At 35.7% G+C, this 14,408-nt stretch overlaps 1 protein-coding gene and 1 pseudogene across 1 annotated transcript; both read left to right on the forward strand.

Moving 5' to 3' along the window:
* The first annotated feature begins 669 nt into the window (after positions 1-669).
* On the forward strand, positions 670-3,346 carry LOC132285732 (receptor-like protein kinase FERONIA). The gene is made up of 2 exons (XM_059787925.1): positions 670-3,189; positions 3,311-3,346. The coding sequence occupies exons 1-2, from the start codon at positions 670-672 to the stop codon at positions 3,344-3,346; spliced, it is 2,556 nt and encodes an 851-aa protein (XP_059643908.1).
* LOC132287003 (ubiquitin receptor RAD23c-like) lies at positions 3,302-13,626 on the forward strand (annotated as a pseudogene).
* Positions 13,627-14,408: the final 782 nt, after the last annotated feature.

The following is a 14,408-nucleotide window of genomic DNA, read 5'->3' on the forward strand; positions in this document are numbered from 1 at the left end:
CAGGAGAACAGGGAACAATATAATAAGAATGGATAAGAGCACGGAAAGAGTATTCATTACGGGCAATTGGTCTTTTTGTCAACTCTTTGATTTTTTTATTTATTAAATGAGATTAAAATAGTGGGGATACATATGACATTTCATCCTTTTTCTTTTTTCTTTTTGCCACTCAGAAATTTGACAGAATTCTCGTATTAAATTTTTGACATGTTTGTATTTACCTTTATATTCGGAATAACGAAAAAAGTATCTACATGTTGTTAAAGCAATTTGTGACTATCACTCTCTACCTGAAACTCGGTCTTCTTTTAACTTTTTAGTGTGCATTATTCAGAATGCACAACTCATAGAAAAATAATAATATTAATAATTGAATTAGTTTTTTTTTTTTCTTAGATGGTGGGTGTTGTCTTTAATTGATTGTTCTCAAGTATTGTGCATTTGATATTATTCATAAACACTGGGACAAGGCTTGTTTTTGGTGTATGCCAGCCCACGCGTTAACTGACTTGACTTCTGAGTACCATCCCAAACGAAATAAGATATTATAGTGTCACTGTTACCTTGTCAATTAAAAATAAAATGCTTTGTTATGACCTCTTTGGGCTCCTCTCAGGCATTATTGCTGTTGCCACAATCTCTTTGATTCAGTGAAATTAAGAATCACAAATGATGTCTCTGTATCAACTTAAAATCATCACCACCATCTTCATCATCGTCCATCATCTCTTACCCAATATCAATGGTAAATTGCCCGCGCAGTATTATGATATCGCCGTTAGCTGCGGCTCCTACGGCAAATCAACTGCACTCGACGGGCGACAATGGATTGGGGATATTTCATCTCAAGAACCCAAACGCAAATCAACAATAATCTCAAGAGCCAATCCTTATATGACATCCCATTATGACAGCTCGGTCGTCTCGTTCCATGCAGATCATCCCATTCCCTATATGACAGCTCGGTCGTCTCGTTCTCACTTCACCTATACATTTCAAGTCAACCCCGGCCAGAAATTTATTCGCCTGCACTTCTATCCACATTCATACCCCGGCTTTGAAAGATCCAAGTCTCTTTTTACTGTAAAATCAGGTCCGTACACTCTCCTTAGCAACTTCAGTGCTTCCCTTACTGCTGAATCTTTGGGTGTAAAATATTTTGCAAAAGAATTCTGTGTCAACGTTGGAGAAAATCAACTACTCAGCTTAACATTCTCTCCGTCTGACGACACAACTTCTTTGGATGATGACGTTTATGCTTTTATTAACGGAATTGAGATCATCTCCATGCCTGACAGTCTTTATTACACGCCCTATGGTGATTTGGGTGCTCGTGTCGTTGGCAACAAGTTATGGTTCCTTATTGATAAGGATACTGCTCTAGAAATGGTTCACCGCTTAAATATCGGAGGAAGATGTATTTTGTCGATAGAAGATTTGGGCGGCATGTTTCGCATGTGGTCTGAGGACAAGAATTACTTGTTACAATCGGGTGTTCTACCACTTACCACCACTACTTTGATCAAATACGTTTCTACACCAACACACTTTGCACCACTACAAGTATATCAAACATCATGGTCGATCCGTTCAACCGAACAAACAAATCAGTGGTACAGCTTCACATGGAAATTACCGGTAGATTTTGGATTCAGATATCTGGTTAGGCTCCATTTCTGTGAGCTTGAAATCACCGAGAGCGGCCAAAAAAAGTTTGCGGTTTCAATAAATAATAAGATGGTTGAGACTAATGCAGATGTGATCGAATGGAGCGGTGGAAACAGAATTGCAGTATACAAGGACTATGTAGCCATGATCCAAGGAGACCGAATGAAGGGCAGCAGGCGAGATCTAATCATAACTTTGCAGCACAAGTATGAGTCAAAAGCTAAAACGATTGACACATTCCTAAAAGGTATAGAGATATTTAAGTTGTCCAACCCCGACAACAATCTCGCCGGTGCAAATCCTGTTCCCACGACTTGTGCTCCAAGATCTTCAATCCCAAAACTCCGAAAATTTGTTTCGGCTTTAGGCAATAAAAATGTGATAGCAACAGGTACAATACTGGTACTCACTTTCATTGTTTATCATTTAAATATTTTGGAATCAAACCCTAGCAAAACAAACAATATTTCGTCATCGTTGTTGGATGAGGAGTTGTGCCGACACTTTTCACTTGTTGAGATGCAATTGGCCACCGACTACTTTGATGATGCGAATATCATTGGTAAAGGTGGATTTGGCAATGTTTTTAAAGGGCTCATCGACAATGGAACCAAGACTGTTGCCATAAAACGGTTAAAATCCGGGTCAGGACAAGGAGCTCGCGAGTTTCAGGCAGAGATCAATGTGCTTTCCAAGCTCTCGCATAATGATCATCTAGTCTCTCTGATTGGCTATTGTGATGACTGTCCGGAGATGATCCTAGTCTACGAGTACATGGATAATAGGAGTCTTGCTGACCATCTCCACAAGACTAGTAGAAACCATAATGGTAGTAATCCTCTTCCTTGGAAACGACGACTCAACATTTGTATTGGTGCTGCACGTGGGTTGGACTTCCTTCATACGGGTAATGGCGCCCACCATGGAATCATACACCGCGACGTGAAGAGTGCAAACATTTTGTTGGATAGAAGTTGGGAAGCCAAAATTTCGGATTTTGGTTTATCTAGAATGTATACTACAAGCCCGTCCCAGACCCACATTAGCACAATGGTGAAAGGCACGTTCGGGTATATGGATCCAGAGTACTTCAACACTCAAAGACTGACAAAGAAATCAGATGTATATGCCTTTGGTGTGGTATTGTTCGAAGTGCTGGGTGGGAGGCCGGCTGTGGATTTAACTCTAGAGGAGGAGCAGCGTAGCCTAGCCCAATGGGCCAAAAAATGCCTAAGGAACAAAAAACTTGATCAACTCATTGATCCCAGTGTGAAGGAGCAAATTTCACCTCGTTGTTTAAAGAGGTTTGCTGAAATTGCCAACAAATGCTTGCATGATGAACCGAATGAAAGGCCTGCAATGGCTGATGTCGTGAAGACATTGGAATTAATTAGAATGGAGTTGCAAGGAATGCCCGATGCAAATCCTTTATACCTCTTTCCTCAGCAAGCTGAAGTTCCACGTGCAACCCAAGCTCCTGCAAGTGGGCAGGCCGTAAACCCTTTATACCTCTTTCCACATGTAGGTGGCATTCAATTCCAAGTTAATTTTCATTTTCCTTTTTATCTACAACTCAAGTTAACAGACCTTTCCCCCCTCTGGAATCAGGGCTTTCCAAATGTGGGTTCAAACACAAGTGCAGGCACCTTGGATTTCCGACGCAACAGTCAACAGGTAGGTAGATCGGGTACTGTACGGACCAACGAAAGGCCAAAGATGAAGGTTTTCGTCAAGACTCTCAAAGGCACTCACTTCGTGATCGAAGTGAAACCCGAAGACACTGTAAGAATCTTTTTTTCTCCCCTCTCTATCTCTATCTATCTATATATATACAGGCATAATGATGTAAAAAATAATTGTGCGCGTCTCGAATTGAGTTGTTATTTGTCTGACTCGTCTGAATTAGGGTTTTTCTTGTGCAACACCATGACATCTAGGTTTTGGCTTTTCTTGCTGCATTGATTCGTTATAAAGTGGAATTTGATATCAATTACTGTTGAAATAGTGTTTACATTTTTGAAGTGCTTTCGTCGTTGTTGGGTGATTTTGTGTTTTCATTTTGTTTTTGATGTGGTTTAGTGCTGGAGTATTTCTAATTGACAAATACTTGATTTTTAGAACTTTATGGTCTATGGAATATGTAAATGAATTCGAAGTCGTGATTTATGTGATTTACTGCTGAATGAGACAACTCTCTATTGATCAAATTACAGTTTTGTTCCTCTGCCCTATATTTTGCTGTGTGGGAACTGTTAAAAAATTAACTATAATGTCATGATACTTTTAGGCTTAACTTGCTTGACAAGTAATGGCAGCAACCGGAGAATTTTTTTAATAATTTTAGAAAGATCTTCCATGCATGCACATGCCATCTGTCCAAGTTCTTTAATTTATTACTGTATTCAATTATAATGTTGATCATCATCGTTATACTATTAAATCTTGTGTTTGGTGCCTGGTTTCTAACATGATCCATTTGCTATCTGGTATGTGGTCAAATCTTCATCTATCTTTTGTCTACTATGATCTGTGAGCAAGGATTATGGTCAACCTGTTTACTTTCCCTAAATACTTACTATAGGAAGCTCCATCATAAGGCGATTGAGTTGGTTGCCTAAGGCTCCATGTGTTAAAAAGGACCGCCTAAAACATTATAAAGGGGGCCACATTATACCAATTGTAAGTTTCCTTGTCTAAAGTATTAATGCTAATGATTTTAAAGTTGAAAAGTTTGAACGAAATGGAGATCCAAAGATTCCTATTCGTTAGCTATATGGGACCTAATTGAGTGTATACATTAAATAGGAAGGCTTCCCATTTTGTTCAAAGTCATCCGTGTGAATAGCATTAAGCATTAATTACCAAATGTAACCAATTCTCTCTCCAATTTTCTCAGCTATGCAAGTATATTTAACATAAAAATAATAACTTTACCATTTCTGTAAAACTACAAATCTTAGACATTAATTATGTATTGGTACATATAGTTAAGTATCCAAATATAAATTTATTTGAGATTTGAGGGTTTTGAAATACTTGACTAATTATATAGATTTTAGGGTTTGGAATTGTGAAATTGAGTTGTGAAAGTGAGTTTTTTTAACGTCTTAGGAAAATATGATTTTTTTTTTTTGGTTAAAGGATAAGCTTGTATATAAGAAATAGAATGTACATTGTGCCCCAAGTTGGGGAGGAACAACAAACATAGACAACCAAGGCTAACTTATGACCACCAAAATTTTCTAACAAACAAGTAAAAAAGTCCTCAAATTTTGACCCTCCACCAGAGCAGTAATGTGGTCATACGATCACTCACACATTAGTTCCATATACCATGATTCAGGGAAGTAGCAAAGATTGTCCACAGGCAGTGGCGCACCCTTGTTGAAAAAGCAGTTGCATTTTTGAGACAGATGAGATCCTCTTCAAGTCAGAGCTAGCTTTGAGTTTGGTTGTTGCTGGTCTAGCTTTGACACAACTTTTGATCTGTGCTATGATGCTATGAGATGAGGTTGACTGATTCTTAAATGCTCTAGCATTCCTTTCCATCCAAATGAAATACAGAGCTGCAACCCAAAGTATCTTAGGCACCAAGAATTTAATGGAGCTCCAATGAGAAAAACACCAATGCAACAGCTCAGACTAGTTGTCTGGCCTAATGTAGAACCCTGCCACTTCTTGCACAAACCTCCAAATGTGTGAAGTGAAGTCATATTTGAAGAAGAGATGATCAGTGGACTCCCAAGCTGAGTTACATAGATAGCAGCAGTTAGTGTGGTGTTTGTGAAGGATAGGTTTGGCATCCAAAGTATACAATCTTTCCCTCACGGCCAGCCAAAGTATGAGACTATGCTTAGGTATATGGTATTTGAACCAAACAACTTTGTTTCAAGTGAAAATTGGGGAGGGTGAATAAAGTATTTATAGGTGTGGGACATTATAAACTCTTTGGTGGGACTAGGTATCCACTCAACACAATCTGGATTAGAGGAAGGGTGAGGCAGTTTTGGTAGCTGAGAAAGGAAGCTTCTGGTTTGGAAAAATTGATGCAGTTGCAAAGTGTTTGGATTAACCCATTGGTTGTTAAAAATTAGGCTATCAACTAGTATGTTGTTATATAGTTGAAGAATTTCCAAACCATTGAGCCCCAACTACTGGACAATTAGTAACCAGTAGTCTAACCACAACCTTGTATCCTTCCCTTCCCCCACCTTATGCCTTATTAGTCCTCTTGCCATTGATCCTAACCCTAGAAGCTTTCTCCAAAACCCTGAGCTCAGACTTGAGGGTTTAACTGACCAAAAACTTTTGGTTTTTAAAAGATAAACCTTGGACCTTTTCACCCATAGGCTCTCATTCTTTTTGCAAATTTTCCAAATGTGTTTAAGGTTAGCAACTCTGTTAGCCAAATCCAAATCTTAAAAACCAAGTCCTCCATTAGCTTTAGGTCTGCAACCAGCTCGCCAAGCAACCTTAGCTCCTTTGTTCTTGAGGTCCACTCCAGTCCAGAAAAATTTTCTAAGCAACTGGTTGATCTGCTCAAGAACTTTCTTTGGAAGAATGAATGCATATAACCAATAAGCCTGAATGGAAGCAATAACAACTTTGACCAACACAACCCTTCCTGCATATGATAAAAATCTTGATGTCCAACTTCCCACTCTTGCAGTTGTCCTTTCAATGAGGGTTTGACAATCCCTAGTTTTAATTGAAGATGATGATAGAGGAAGGCCCAAGTACATCACAGGTAATGAACCTTTTTCAAATTGGAATAGTGATAAGATAGCAGTTTTCAAGATATGGTCCACCCCTGAGAAGAACACTTTAGACTTTGATCTATGGAGCTGCATACCAAAGATTGATGCTGCAGAAATGGTTTAGTGCTTCCAATAACACCTGAACTAAGGCAATACTTGCATGAGAAAATATCAAAATATTATCAGCAAAAGTTAAGTAAGTGATTGAGAGCTTCTTGCATCTCCTGGAAAATGAATCTTGCAATAACCACAATTTGCCTATTCACACACAGTGTTAACACCTCCATTGCAATAACAAACAACATAGGAGACAGTGGAAAATATGTTGATGCTTTATGCAATTCATATATGGTACATGTTTAAAAAAATTGTGATCTCCAACTTTTGTATTATATGCTGTTACAAAAAGTAGGTGATGGAATATGCAAATCTTCCTACATATATGTTAAAAGTATTTGTGGTTCTTATTATTAATTTAGGAATTGTAAAATTGAGTTGTAAAAGTTAATTTTTTTAACGTGTTAGGAAAATATGTTGATACAATATGCAATTCATACATGATACGTGTTTAAATAAGTTGTGAGTATAATAAATTGATCTGTCCAACTTTTGTATTGTATGCTGTTAGAAAAAATAGGTGACAAACTCAGCCTTCAAATTTTTTGATTACCAACAATCACCACCGGATTACCACCATATAAGATAAACTTTGATATATCATTATAAATAAAGTTACAAGAAATTCAAAATAACAACCTAATACTTATATTAATGATTGGAGCTTCAGTTTCTCATCGGACTATCAGAAATTTTTTAGGGGAATCTCTCATTCTTGGAAATTTTAGCTTCTCGCCAGAATGTATGGTGATTTTTTTGACTAGATCTCCTTTTGTTTGTTTCAAAACGGGAACGGACCTTCTTTGAATAAGGAGATCCTTTTGCTTATTTGTACGTCCTCAGTTTAGCTTCTTCGCCGAATAATCTGACTTTCTTGGTTGCCTTGTCTGAATCGGTACTAATGATCTTGGATGAGGTTGAGTTTGGATATTTCAAATTTCATAGAGGAATTTCCTATTTGATATTTCAAACTCAGTATATATATAGTAGAGTTTTGAGAGAATGTCAAATTTCCTTTTGGAGGGAAATTGAAAATTGAAACTCAAATACGGTTTTGGAAACATGCAATAATACGGTGTATAAAGAAGATGTATAAATTACATATATAAGACACAATATGGTAAATACTCCTTTAATCCATTTGCCAACTCAGCAATTTACCCTAGTGAGAGGTGCAAAGGAGAGGATTTTTGTCCTATAATATGAGGCATTGCTTTTTATTTTATATTGATATATCAAATTTTATAATTTTCAAACCTATACTATTACAGTCACATGAGAAAATTTACTATTATGTTGCATAAATACGGACTTGTACCAAATTCAGCACGATTTATCCCTACTGTAGATTTATATCTCTGTTATTATTCTCTAAATAATAGTAAAGTATTTGAAACCCTTTCTATGTTTTTCCAAATATTAGCTATAGAGACATTTTGCACCTCAATCATGTTAGATACATGTCTTGAAGGATATGAAAAGTACCATATATATATATATATATATATATATATATATATATATATTATATTATTTTCATATCATGGATACTTTAATTTGGCAACTATCCAACAAGCATCCATGTGTATTTTAAGAGTGACACATCCAATATGGATATCGTATGAATTCAACAATCTTTCAGAAGCAATGTGATTCATAACTTAAACACCACTCATTAAGTTTGAAAATTTCCCTACCTATCAAAAGTTTAATGCTTTTGAAGTAGTATGGAAACCAAGTGTACAACTTACTTTTTGTGTATAAAGATCTAGTGCAATGGATAAAGATCGATGTCAAACCATATGGGGCCTCTGGGCAACTTTTCACTCTTTTGTTGCTCAAGAGATGTCTTTACTCTTTAGGGCCGGATATTTCTGTCGGAGAATTTGAAAGATAATTAGAAGGAGCTCTAGTTAATACCTTGACAACTGCCCTGTGATTTTGTACTTTTTTAATTGTTTCCCAGCTATTGACAACTCACACTTCTCCACAAAAATGCATATTTTATGGAGAAGTGGAAAAGTAAATATTTTGTAATTTTTTATATATGTTACATATGTGCATTTTGGAACAGGGAAAAAAAAAAAAAAAAAACCTTTGTGGAGGGAGAGAATAATATTTTTTGTTGCTGAAGTGCGTTGAAAATAATTGTATGGTTCTTCTTTATTTTACTTGTGAGGAATTTTTTTTGTCGATGATTCATTGTATTGCATATTATGATATTATAACAAGTAGCGATATGCAACAAGACAAGCTCAGGCAATGAGCATTCTTCATTTTGGACAATGTATTTTAATGGTATTGCTTTAGTGTTCCATCTTGCATGGTCATAGAACTTTCTAGTATTTGTGGTAAATAAGTAGGGTCACATTCTTCATAAGATACTTGTCTGTTGCAAGTTCAGTTGTGGATGTGGCTTAGGGAATCAGGAAATTCTGTTTCGAATTCCATGGATCATTTGGTTAGAAGTATTTGTAAATTTCATTCTCCGAAAAAAAAAAAGTATTTGTAATTTTCTGTTCTCTGAAGACAGATTTGAGGATATTGTGCAATTTTATATATTTGGCACTCCATGTCATGACATTGCAAGATATAAATAGTGTATAAGTTGGTTTGCATAATCAAACGTGGGTTGCAAAACTAATCAATGGCCAGAGGCATTTGGTATTTTTCTGTTGTGTTGGGCATATTAGGAGGAGCTTGACTTCCAATTAAACATCTCTTTGTACACGACTTAAGGTGGTTTCTTTTGTAGTGACATTTTTATTTTGGATATTATATATTGTCGGTGGTGTCATTTTAGTGGTTGTTTACATGATGATTGTCGTCAGTAGCTAGAAGTTACATGTTTTATAGAACTTTTAGTAACTAACTAGAACTACATTGCGGTATGGTTATTAGATATATTTATGTCTTCTGTGTGGTCCAATGCAGTTTTAGAGATGGAGATGGTGGATTAGTCATTTGCAATGTTATTTTTTATTTTCTACTTCTTTATCTTATTGTTATTATTTTAATTTTTAAGTTGAGAAGTTATTTTGATCCACAGGAACTTTCTAATTAATTTTACTTTTTCTATTTTTATGAGAACTGATTGAAATAGTCACTCGTGTTGGGATAACTTCAATGTTGATTTATTTCATATCAAGATATTTTGAAAATTGGTTTATTGCTCTCGAAACTATATATATAATTATATATGTGTGTGTGTGTGTTTCAATTGATATTGTTAATTTCAGCTTCTAAACTTTTGGTGATGGCACAGAAGGGGCTCTTGTATGTCATTCATCAATGTTCATATTGTTACTGCACATAAAAATGTCAGTTGTCTTGTATGACTGGCATGTAAACTTCTTGGTTTGTAGTACGTAGTGGTTGTTATGAGGTACGTTTAGTTAGGCTGATCGACAGATTTAAAGTAATACATTATGCTTTCACAAGTCAGTTGGGTTGACCAGTTCTTTTGAAACGGATTGCCTTGGTTGTTGGTGTCACGAGTTTTGCTGCTTTATTGTTTTTCTTAACAAGTTTTCTATGCAAGCAGAGATATGTTGAAAAGGTTTAACTATTGTGTTTCATTCTTACCGGTCTCTTTGAAAAATCAGTTCACGGTGTTATGCAAACCAACTTATACACTATTTATATCTCACACTCATTTTTATTTTATTAAATTTCTTTTCTTCCTAAATTTTCGTCTGGATGATGATTAACTACTTATTTTTCTTCACACAGGTTGCTGATGTGAAGAAAAATATAGAGACAGTTCAAGGTCCAGATGTTTATCCTGCCACCCAACAGATGCTTATCCATCAGGGGAAAGTTCTGAAGGATGCAACAACTCTGGAGGAAAATCAAGTTGCTGAAAATACTTTTATTGTCATTATGTTAACTAAAGTAAGTTCGGTTATATCAGTTGAATTTGTCCAACTTAATTCAATCACACATCTCTTTATGATTTTAGTCGGGAAAGGAAGACGAGCTTAAAGTAGCGTTGTGATATTTGAATTTGCTGTTCAGGGTGATTTAAAATGTAATAAAATAATGATGTTCGTTGGAAGAAATTAATGATTTATTCCAGTTGAGATTATTAATTATCATAGGAGGTCAATGTATCTTATTAGGTGGTAATTGACTACAATAAATATGGAACTAATTCTCTATGCTTGCTGAAACAATTGTAGCAAAAGGTTGCATCAAGAAGGTCTTCAACCACATCAGCTGCACCTTCAGCTCCGGTCTATGGCCAAGCAGCATCAAATCTTGTTGCCGGAAATAACTTAGAGTCTACCGTTCAACAAATTCTTGATATGGGTGGAGGGAGTTGGGATAGGGATACAGTTGTCCGTGCTCTTCGTGCAGCGTGTAACAACCCTGAGAGAGCTGTTGAATACCTATATTCTGTGAGTTAACTCTCATTTCTTGGTATGTTGATTGTTGGTACTTCACCCAATTACTTGCCAAAAATTTGTCATCGGGTGGTTTAACATATCTTGATGTATCAGTTCCATTTCCCCTCTCTTATTTTGTTGGCATTCCTTAATTGTGCCGTAAAGCATTAAATTGGAATGAAACCATGTTTGTCTTTATGGAATATATTTTACTCTTTATTACTCATATTTGATTCCCCCATCACTGCAATTTAGCTGTTATTTTATCCCATTCTCAGTTACATAAATTTCTCTAAATGTGAGGAAAATTTCTTTTAGGTAGGTGCATGGCATTCAATTCCATAGCTTTTCATTTTCCTTTTAGTCTACAACTCAAGTTAATAGACCTTTCCCCCGATTCCAGGGCTTTCCAAATGTGGGTTCAAACACAAGTGCAGGCACCGTGGATTTCCTACGCAACACTCAACAGGTAGATAGAATACTTTTTCTATGGTTACGAGTTTTGTATTATTAATAATCTTGGAGATAAAAAAATTTCTTCTTTCTTTTGGATTTAGTTTCAAGCTTTGCGAGCTATGGTGCAAGCCAACCCTCAAACCCTGCAGGTATTACTTATCTAGTTATATCCCCCTTTTGTTGTCAACAGTTTTCATTATTAATCCAAGTAACTTTTTTCTTGGAGTGCTCACGATCACTCTTTCAATTGCAGCCTATGCTTCAGGAGTTGGGAAAACAAAATCCAAACCTGATGCGGCTCATTCAAGAGCACTGGGTCGACTTTCTGCGCCTGATCTATGAACCTGTTGAAGTGGGGGAGAGGTGAGACAACATCTGTCTTCATTTTTCTTGCATTATTTCTATCATTTTTTGGTTATAACTTACAATACTGATTTACTTATTAATGTGCATTTAGGAATGTGCCGGGACAATCGGCTGGAGCGATGCCACAGGCTGCGACCATCACACCTGAAGAGCACGAGGCAATTGAGCGTGTATGCTTAACCGCACCTGCTTTTCTATTAAGATTAACTCGTCTCAATATACTAATTCCGTACTATATTAGTAGCCTATTTTTCTATTTTTAAGTATTATATTTTAAAACATTCCCTAATTTACCCTCGTTATACTGAAATGATAAGCATCACTGTGGATCCCACCAATTTAAAAACAGAGGGCAAATTTGAATATTCATTCATGCCAATGTAATAAAGAAATATAAAATGTCAATCTCTTAAAAAGCTAAAATATTAGAAGTGGACATCTAAAGTTAGACAGAAAGTAATTGAATATCGCAAGAGTACTAGTATGTCTATTCATATTTTTTTTCCCAAGAGGTAAATCACACACACACACACCCATTTATTCCATTGGGGACTTGAACTTCCAACCTTCCATTTGGAAGGTGGAGAAGATATCACGTGGGCTTAGCCTCAGTAAAAATCTAAAATTTTCAAAGTTGACATCTAAAGTGGGACGAAGAGTAATTTGAATATGGCAAGAGTACTAGTCTGTATGTTCATATTTTTTTTCCCAGTAGGTAAATCACACACACACAAACCCGTTTATTTCATTGAGGACTCAAACTCCCAACCTTCTATTTAAAAGGTAGAGGAAATACCACCTGGGCTAAAGCTTGGTAAAAAGTTGATGGTCTGTGGTCTGTTCATGTTTCTATTGTTAATGATATACGGAGTGTATATATATGTTGTCTGTTAAATATATTTACAAAGTTGAAAAACCCCTTGATGTTTTCCTTCAAGTATTGCCTATGGAAATTGCTTTGGAGTTGAAGCCATGGGAATCTAGTCCAACGGCAACTGCACCCAAAAGTGAGGGCAGTAATGTGGCTTGTGCCTTGCAGCACCGTTGGATTTTTAGATCTACACCTTGTTATCAACACCGGTGACAATGTCATGAAGCACTTGGATTTGCATTTAGTCATCACTGAAGTGTAACGTAGGCACGTACCATATTTGTTACGATTTGTGCCAAGCTGGTAATATTGTTTTTTGCTTCATTATTTACATGTCGTATACAGTGATTTGACTTGACTTTCTGTTAAAATTGAGTAGTGGAATCCATATTCTTGAATTTCCTCTTTAAGAATTGGTGGCTCTGTTGTTGGTGAGGAACACCAAGAAGTTTTATTCTATAAATTTTCAGATTAATTTGTCCTCCCCATATTGAGTTCAATATTCATTTTCTTGAAATTGGTTCCTTGTTTGCAGTTTGAATCGATTGCCCTATTTATGATATAAAGTATGCTCATATTGGCGTTGATACTTGTTCATAATATGATTTTGGCAGCTTGAAGCAATGGGTTTTGATCGAGCTTTAGTGTTGGAAGTTTTTTTTGCGTGCAAAAAGAATGAGGATCTGGCTGCAAACTATCTTTTAGATCACATGCACGAGTTTGATGAGTGATGCAGGTTGAAATACGAAGTGTTCTTTCCTGTTTCCTATCAATTTCTACTTTTAAAGTGTTCCGACAGTGTTCCGACTTTATCTGGTATGGTGGTCAAATTTAATTTCAATATTAAGTGTGTTTCAACTTTTAAGGCTTAGTTATTCAAATTATCTGAATCACAACTTTTAAGATGTTCATGGCCTCTTCCTATCCTCGGACCTTACAGCATTTCTCTCATTTTCTTGTTTTGGAGGTATGTGTAAATTTGCGATGGACTATGATATATGTCCTTTCCTTTCCCTGTTTTACTCCTTGTGTGTGTGTGCGCGCGTGTTTTGTTAGTATTAGTATTATTATTATTGTTAATCTTTTGAATCAAACTCCATATACAGACTGCCAGCTCTTTTATCGGAATTGATATTCTTATAAGAATCCTCACCATATTGAAAGTGGGCATGATAAATGTAATTCACATCCTCTACATAACTAGTAGCTTTTAACCGGGACAATGCACGGTAAAAAATTACCAGTCAATAAAATTTCAAGACTGAAATTGTATGTTATAAGAAGTTTTTTTTACAAGAAAATACATTACTGCCAAAAATTTAAATATAGTTATTAGTGATCTTGTAATGCTCTACGAAATAGAACTTAGTGAAATCAAACGGTTAGGAATCAGTTTCATTCCCAAACACAGCTGCCACGAAATCGAACATGATGAAATCAAGCGGTTCAATCCCAAACACAGCTCCTAAAAAGGGTAGACCTATCATGTCAATGGATTAGGTTCTGATTCGAATCCAATAATTGAATTCTTTAGGATATGAATTTATGTTGATATGATCGATTAAATTTTTAAATATATAAAATAATTTTTTATATTATATATATATAATACTCCTATCTATTAGATATTACCAATTCTTTTTTTTAATAACTACATACTAATAAATTTCTTAATATACGTATTAATAATGTCTAATGTTTATTCATTAATAAATAGTAAATGCTTTTTTCTTTTCTTTTTTTCCCTTTCATATTTTATTTATCTTTTGTTTTTTTCCAATTTTT

The sequence above is a fragment of the Cornus florida genome, unplaced genomic scaffold, assembly GCF_030987335.1.
Source record: "Cornus florida cultivar Cherokee Brave unplaced genomic scaffold, ASM3098733v1 CherokeeBrave_3.0.0_Hap2_Chr11, whole genome shotgun sequence".
Classification (NCBI taxonomy): domain Eukaryota; kingdom Viridiplantae; phylum Streptophyta; class Magnoliopsida; order Cornales; family Cornaceae; genus Cornus; species Cornus florida.

Coding starts and splice junctions, on each gene's coding strand:
- LOC132285732 (XM_059787925.1), top strand. CDS start 670: ATGATGTCTCTGTATCAACTTAAAATCATCACCACCATCTTCATCATC. Junction 3,190..3,310: donor CTTTATACCTCTTTCCACAT/GTAGGTGGCATT, acceptor ACACAAGTGCAG/GCACCTTGGATTTCCGACGC.